The sequence below is a fragment of the Atta cephalotes genome (assembly GCF_000143395.1).
Source record: "Atta cephalotes unplaced genomic scaffold scaffold00084, whole genome shotgun sequence".
In the NCBI taxonomy this organism is placed as follows: domain Eukaryota; kingdom Metazoa; phylum Arthropoda; class Insecta; order Hymenoptera; family Formicidae; genus Atta; species Atta cephalotes.
Window position 1 is genome coordinate 566,088 of NW_012130148.1, and position 8,046 is coordinate 574,133.

At 30.4% G+C, this 8,046-nt stretch overlaps 3 protein-coding genes across 3 annotated transcripts in view; 2 read left to right on the forward strand and 1 right to left on the reverse strand.

The window, feature by feature from the left end:
• LOC105624682 overlaps positions 1–1,901 on the forward strand; it is a 2,334-nt gene extending 433 nt beyond the window's left edge. Inside the window, exons 2-3 of the mRNA XM_012206037.1 lie at positions 169–507; positions 1,882–1,901. Of these exons, the coding sequence (XP_012061427.1) occupies positions 169–507; positions 1,882–1,901 (359 nt within the window). The remainder of the gene's footprint in view (positions 1–168; positions 508–1,881) is intronic.
• Positions 1,902–2,913: 1,012 nt separating this feature from the next.
• On the forward strand, positions 2,914–4,459 carry LOC105624660 (actin-related protein 10). The gene is made up of 5 exons (XM_012206017.1): positions 2,914–2,993; positions 3,083–3,235; positions 3,312–3,596; positions 3,670–3,946; positions 4,060–4,459. The coding sequence occupies exons 1-5, from the start codon at positions 2,914–2,916 to the stop codon at positions 4,390–4,392; spliced, it is 1,128 nt and encodes a 375-aa protein (XP_012061407.1). The 3' UTR covers positions 4,393–4,459.
• Positions 4,449–6,667, reverse strand: LOC105624659 (eukaryotic translation initiation factor 3 subunit F). The gene is made up of 5 exons (XM_012206016.1): positions 6,559–6,667; positions 6,258–6,427; positions 5,999–6,181; positions 4,944–5,165; positions 4,449–4,859 (listed from the first exon to the last, which is right to left on the reverse strand). Exons 1-5 carry the CDS (start codon positions 6,665–6,667, stop codon positions 4,686–4,688), a joined length of 858 nt encoding a protein of 285 aa, XP_012061406.1. The 3' UTR covers positions 4,449–4,685.
• Positions 6,668–8,046: the final 1,379 nt, after the last annotated feature.

The window sequence follows — 8,046 nt, forward strand, 5'->3', positions numbered from 1 at the left end:
TAAGTAACGTTAATTAAATTTAAGTTTAGTTATTAAGTTAACTAACTATAATATATATATAACTACTATATATACTATATATATATATATATATATATATATATATATATATATATATATATATATGTCTCTTTGCTAATACAATTGCTCATTATTATATTTTTCAAGGATTGGACGTTGTGGGTATAGAATTGGATAGTTCTTGGTGGCATAGCAAATATTCTCCATCACAATTCTTAAAAAATATTATCTTTGTTGAAAACAAATCGGTAAATTTTCAAGTACCAAAACGATATGCGATGTTATTTTGTTACTTTAATAACTGTATAGCATTCTGTAATTATATGGAAAGTTACAAAGGTAATTTAATTTTTGTTATTGGACCCGCACAAGGAAATAATTGTACAACAGATCCATTACCATTCGATGAAAAATTTAAAAAATATAATTGGAAATTAATAAAGCAGAAAAGGCTTGTGTGTTCCAACAATTATATTGTTGCATACAGTAATAAATAATAATAATAATAAATAAAATAATAATAATAATAATAAATAAATAATAATAATAAAATAATAATAATAAAAGATATATTTAATTAAATTTTATATATATTTAATTATATTTTTTTTCACCTTTTCTTTTTATCCATCTCGTTTTTTAAATTTGACATATTGTATAAACACATTTACGTACATATACATGTGTCGAATATATTTATGTATATACAAAGCATGCATTGACGAGAATAGTACTTCAGTCAGTCGTCGGTGCACGCACGCACGCACGCACGCACGCACGCACGCACGCATGACATTGAAAAGAGAGAAAGCTAAAGATGCTAAATGAAAAAGTGCAACAGACGTAAAAATGCACATTGTAATTAAAAATTCAACAATTAATTCTAACAATTAATTAAGTGTAAATTATACTGTTAGAAATATAAACATGAGCTTCTTTTGCAAATGAAACTCGTTATGAATGAAATTAAAAGTAATGAATGATTTAACTGAAAATTAAGTTACAGTTAGTTACTTAAATGAAATGAACGTGTACATTAAATTTTATGTACATGAACATAAATATACTTTTTAGTTATAAATACATTAAATTTAATATATTGTTATGAAATTAAATTCAAATTGTGTAAAAAAGTTAATAAAATTTAATAAAATTTAAAAGTTAATAAAATTTAAGAATATTTCTAACAGTGTAGGATGAGAACGTTTTACTTTGTTAGAACGTTTTATTTTATCTGCACTGATTTCCAAATCTAGAGAAATAAAAAAAAGTTAATATCTCACAATTTATTTGGATAGACCACAAGATAAAAAGAAGGAGTAATTATTTAGAATAGCTACCTCATCTCCGATTTAATGAAATTAGGCTCATTCGACGCATTTTCACTCAAAATGAAAAAATCCAGCAAAAAAACGTATGCGGTCAGCAGGAGAAGAGGAGCAAAAGAGAAGAGAGGAGACGAAACTCTTTCAATCGCTAAGTCGATTTGGAGCGCTCACGCGCTTTAAGCGCTTGTAATCATCATTCTGCCTTTATCGTAAAATAAGAATAGAAATATTGAAAAGCGCTGAAAGCGTCTAAATCGACCGCAGCCTAAGTATAAATATGTGCAAAGAATTCCTGCTCCTTTCCTCTCTCATAAAACCAAAGTCAATTTTTTTTTTATCAAATTTTGCTTTGCGTGCAAATTTGGAAATCAATGTGGAACCTATACGTTTTTAAGAAAATTATCCAATCACATTTTTGTCATAAAGGCAAACATAAAATACGATTGGGTGATTTTCTGCACGTTTATGCCCTCGCTTAAAGCGGGGAGCATCTTAACATATCATGCATGAGATAAAGGCTTAAACACCATAGGCATAGAGAACAAGGAATAGCGAGCTATCTAGAATTCTGGGATATAATATCGAACTTACAAACCAGAGCTCTGATTGGATAGTTTGTTATTCTTATTACCTGTTGCCTGTTGGATGTGCTTATTACCTGTGCCTATTATGTTTAAGCTTAAGAAATACACATATATTTATGTTATATGTGGGCAAGTGCATATTGTATGTATGTGTAGATACATACGTGTGACCACGTGACAGTCAATACTTCCACAATACTTTTCCCGCAAGGCGTGATGGCATTAAAATCACATCTGTTGGATTTTCCATGGGTTTTCCTACACCGTTGATTGTGTTTCGAGCCCACTTTAAAGGGCTCCGCACAATAAAAGGAATAGAAAACAGAGAATAAAGGACTTCGCACAATAAAAGAAATAGAGAACAGAGAATAAGAATTTCAACCTATCAGAAACTATGTATTCCACAATACATGATTTCTGATAGGTTAAAACTCTTATTCTCTGTTCTCTGTTCCTTGTTCCTTTTATTATGCGGAGCCCCTAAAAATTTCAATCTATCAGAAATCATATATTGTAGAATATACAGTTTCTAATAAATTGAAATTCTTATTCTTCTTCTCTGTTTCTTTCATTGTGCGGAGCCCCTCAGACCTCGAGTGATCTCTTTCTTATCTCCGCTATGACAGTCCGCCATATTCTTGGTTTTACAGCCAACGCAGAACAAAACTGAATCCTTCGTTTGCTTGTACTGTCGCTACTGTATGTAATTAAACCCATAACACAATGCGAAGCAATAGCGATAGCGATAATACGATTTCAACCCATCAGAAACTGTGTATTCCGATATATCGGATTTCTGATAGGTTGAAATCGTGTTATTCCTATCGCTATCGCTATTCCTTCGCATTGTGTGGGCTTTATACTGTGCCCTTGTCCTTATACCATGGCTACGGCATTTTCAGTTGTTCGTCTGTCAAATGATTTGTGAATATTAAAAATTCGTGGAACGCACTTACGAGCAAACAAAACAATAAAGAAAAATGCTTCGCGGGTACGAGGGCGTGAGATATATCTCGGATAAGCAAATGGTAGTGTTTGATATAGGTAGCGCCTATACGAAGTAAGTATTGCGAAAAGGAAAATGATTCTTCCAGCTTTTATAATTTAATTGGATATATTTATATGTTAAATATGTTTGTTTCAATATAGGTTTGGCTATGCTGGAGAAGTCTCTCCACGTGGTATAATTCGAACAGAAGTGAGATGCTCGGAATCAAAGAAAATACGCAGAATTATTGATTATAGGGATGTCGAGGATCTGTATCAACTACTTGTAGACTTTCTCCATCTATTGTTTTTTAAGTAAGATTATTAAGTTGATTTGTATTTATTAAAGTTTATCCTAGAATTTCTGTCTAATATGACTTATATGATATAGGTATGTTGTGATAAGCCCAAAAGATGCAAGGATATTACTTTTGGAGTCTCCATTGGCAGTGACATCATTTAGAAATACTCTCGCAAAAGTAATGTTCAGACACTTCGAAATTGGTTCTGTACTGTTTCTGCCGAGTCATTTAGCAACAATTAGCACTCTCGGTATTGATACAGCTTTGGTATTAGATGTCGGATATCAAGAAGCAACTCTGATTCCGATCTTTGAAGGAATACCGATACTTAAAGCCTGGCAAGCATTACCTTTAGGTGGACAGATTGTACATGAGTGAGTTATGCTTTTTCATTTTTTGTATTGAGGTTTACTTAACAGGTATTCATATTCTTCTCATGATTCATAGGAATTTAAAAAAATACTTTCGAGATACAAGTGACCTGGATTTGTCAGAAAATATAGTGGAAGATATTAAAATAAGAACATGTTTTGTAACTACGCTAGAAAGAGCTGCAAAGCTAGGAACTGAAAATGCTTTGACTCCACCTCCTGATGTCACATATCCTGGTATTAAAAGAATTGTAATACCTGGAAAAATTAGAGAAAAAGCATTTGAGGTGTTATGGGAAAGGGATAATGATAATCTTTCTTTGTCTACTATGATACTCGACGCTATCGTTAAGGTAAAATTAATCTGCTTAACTCTATAAAATCTCTAAGATTGTTACTAAGATTGTAAAATGCATGTTTCTAATGTTAAATTGTACAATTTTAAAGTAATTTAATTTTAAATCAGTGCCCATTGGATACAAGGCGGATATTGGCTGAAAATATAATACTAGTCGGAGGAACAACTATGACAAAAGGCTTCGCGAGTCGTCTGAAGTCGGAATTGTTGGCCTTAATTGAAAGCGATCTGTATAAAACTAAATTGAAGATAGAATCGTTCAAATTCCATACAGCACCTAGTAAGCCAAATTACACAGTATGGTTAGGCGGTGCTATTTTTAGCACGACAGATTTACCATTACGATGTTTGACAAAAGATATGTATTTAAAAACAAATCGAGTTCCCGATTGGTCCAATCTTATAGATAATCAAAAGGATGAAACTTCTTATGAAATATAAATAAATTAATCAGTAAGATTTAACGAAATAATCTATAAAAATTAAATAAATCATTGTATATTTATTACATATTATAATTATTTATAAAATGCATATTGTACATATAATTGTATCATTTAATGATGTACTTTTTATAATTCATTAATTATAATTACATTTTCACAAAATACTGTTTTAATTCCAATTGATAGATAGTATTAAAAGTAATCAAAATATATCGGAGAGAGGGTGGACTGTTATTATTGATTTTTTTCTGCATTATTTATACAGCGTGAGGAATCAAATGCTTTCAATCATAGAGTTGTAAGCAGAGTAAGTTTTTCGTTAAGTTGCAATTGTGTTTTTATCAACTGAGATAATGCAACAACCATCAGAAGATCCTTAACGTTACTATTAAACATTTCGTCAAATTGATCGCTCGTCATTTTCGGCACAGAATGTACCATATCCAAAAGAGCTCTGCCTACCTGAAATAACAAAATAATCGTATATATTAATTAAACAGCAAGTATTTTACAGATAAAAAATGTTTCACATCCATCTATATTTACTTGATTATCTGGTAGTTGTTTCCCTGCTAGAACATCATCAACATATGCCAGTACTTGTTCTAACATTAAAGAAAGTTTGGAGCAAGCCTCTGAAACTTGCGCAAGATCCATCATGGGTTCTATCCCTCCACTAGATTTCATTCCGGACGCTTGTATGTGAGATGGCAATTGAGTCTTTGAACACAACTGCAGTCCTACTACTTCTGGTTCATAGCATGTAATCTATATGGAAAGATTTTACAATATTAAAAATAATCTTTATATAAAGATAGTTTGTCCTTAAGTTTGTTCTTTTCAATTAAACTTCTTGCACAAGTTATTGTTTTCTTTTCTTTTTTTCTCCATGCTGGAAAGAAAGGTCTGTTCGCGTTGCTTGTATCTTTTTGCACTGAGAATTTTTTTTTTCAATGCTGAAATGCATCTTTCATGATATTTATCTTGTTTTAAGTGAAAAAAATTTTTAGAGATTTCAAGCAATGCGAACAAATTAATTGTAAGTTGCAAGAAGCAAGTCTTGCATCTTTGGCTGAAAAAAAACAATTTTTTTTATGTACTCTATGATATAAATTTATTTCAAATATCTTTTAATTCTTAATATATACAATTGTCATTTCTCTTCTGTGCATCTTCTTTCTTCGAAAATACTAGGGAGTACCAACAAATTATTATATATGTATGTATATATGTATGTATGTATGTATGTGTATATATATATATATATATATATATATTTAAATACACAATCTTACAAATATTTTTTAAAAATATTAAGACATGTAAAAATCACTTAATTTTTGTATATTTATAAAAGTGAAGAAAAGGTAAAGAAGATGATGTGTCTCAGGTTAATTTTCACTTTTACAAATATATATTGAAGTCATTAAATATTTCATACACGTACTTTAGTATCTTTAAAAAATATTTGTAAAGTTATATATTAAAAAAAAGAAAAAATAAAGATCATTATTTAGCCAAATCCTAGTTCGCAAAGAAAAGAAATATATAAAACATGAATAACCAAATCATATATATTAAGAATTAATATTCTAACAAACCTGAACTTTAACTGGAGTGAACATGGAACCCTGCTTGCCATTAGGTACACCCAACGGAACACAAACATAAGCTTTGATCGCCATTCTCGTTGTATTTGTCAATGTGGTGTCAACAGTCAAGTGCACTGGATTATTGCATTCTCGCACATAATATTCGTGAATAACCGACGAATGTGTGGTGACCTGTGACATGTTTCATTTAGTTGCGCATTATCGAGAGAAGCATATAAGAAGAAAATGAAATCAAGAGCTAAGAAACCTCGTTGCCGGTAGCCCACCAACCGACGATATTCTCTTGCGCATTGACACGATGATTCAAGTCATACAGGTCCATACCATAGGTGAGATCAGCTTCCACTTGACTCTCAGATTCCTTGTGCGGTACGCAAAAACAATTGGTCACCTCGACGATCCCCTTCTCCGCGGTACCTGGAATAACGAATGACATAATGTGTTGAATGTCGTCAAAAGTCGATGAGATCACGATTCTCCAGTGGCCAGATACAGTGATGGGAATTCTAGGTCGATCTAGACAGATAGAATTATCGCACAATACGTACCTAGTAAGGTGCCGATAACGCGCAATGATTCTGCTTTTCGTCGTTCGTACGCATCTACGATTTGAAATAAAACTACGGGATGCACTTTGACAGTAAGGTTAAGCGCCATCTTTTCAGCATAGAAAAATCAGAAAAAACGTGTTCCGAACTCTGAATTGTGAACAGAGTGAATCGAAATGAAGATTATCCCCGTTTTCTGACAATCGATACTTTCGCATGATCGCCAACTGAATCTGAAGAACTGAAAATCAATATGGCGGAACGAGAGCTTTTCGCATTGCTTTAAATTCCCTAAAATTTTTGCTCTTTAATGAGATAAATATATTTAGGAAGAGAAAACAAAACGAAGATACTGACTACAAAAAGAGCAAGCAATAAATCGATCCATATTTTTCTTTGTTTATCTACAAATCAAATATTAATTACTTAATAATTATTAATTGCTTAACAGTTATTATGTAATGCGATCTAAATCGTTATAAGAATAAAAATTCTACTTACATAAATACGTTCTTCTTGATGTAATTTTTTTTCACTATTATTTAAAAAATTATTAATTTTGTTCATGTCACAAAATTGTATATTACAATTTAATTACTAATTAAAATAAATTAATCAGTCAATTAATTCAAAAATGAACATTTCCAACTAAAATTCTTGTTGTCTCTAATTTTTTATTAATCCACATATTAAACAACAAAATAAATTATAATATAAAATTTATTTTATTTATATTATAAAATATATTCATATTATTATAGAAATTAATATATTATATATTCTGCATATTTTTTATATCCATGTTAATAATTAAAACACAGAACATTAAACTTGTTTAATAATATTCAAACATCGATTAAATTGATTAAAATTAATAAAAGTCGCCCCTCCTTACAATGTAATATTTTTAATTTAAAATATAGAAAATAAATTCATAAAATCATGGAAAACAGAATCAATATATTTACTTCCGTCAAATTAATTGTTTAAAAATTAATTTGTTTACAAAAAATAGAATAACAAAATAGATTTCAATATATCTATTGCACTTTTTGTACTCAGTATCTTCGCTTTCTATCTCTTCAACGCCCAAATATATATTTATCTCGTTTTAAGTGCAAATATTTTTGGAAATCTTAAGCAATATGTGAATCTAAACCTATTGATCCTGACTGCTTCCATTAGGTTTGTTCGCATTGCTTAAAATTTCCAAAATTTTTATACTTAAAACGAAACAAATATATATTCCGGCGTTGAAGAAAAAGAAAGTGAAAATGTTGAATGTAAAAAGTGCAATGAACGCGAATAGAGACGTTTTCTTCCACGTTTCCATCATGGTATTGTCCATGGTTCAAATTCGACACTATTCAACATTTGCTGAATAATAAATATAAATTCGACACTATTCAATACTTGCTGAATAATTGATAATGCTGAGTGTAAAAAGTGCAATCAACTTGAACAGAAATTTTCTTCCATATGGTGTCC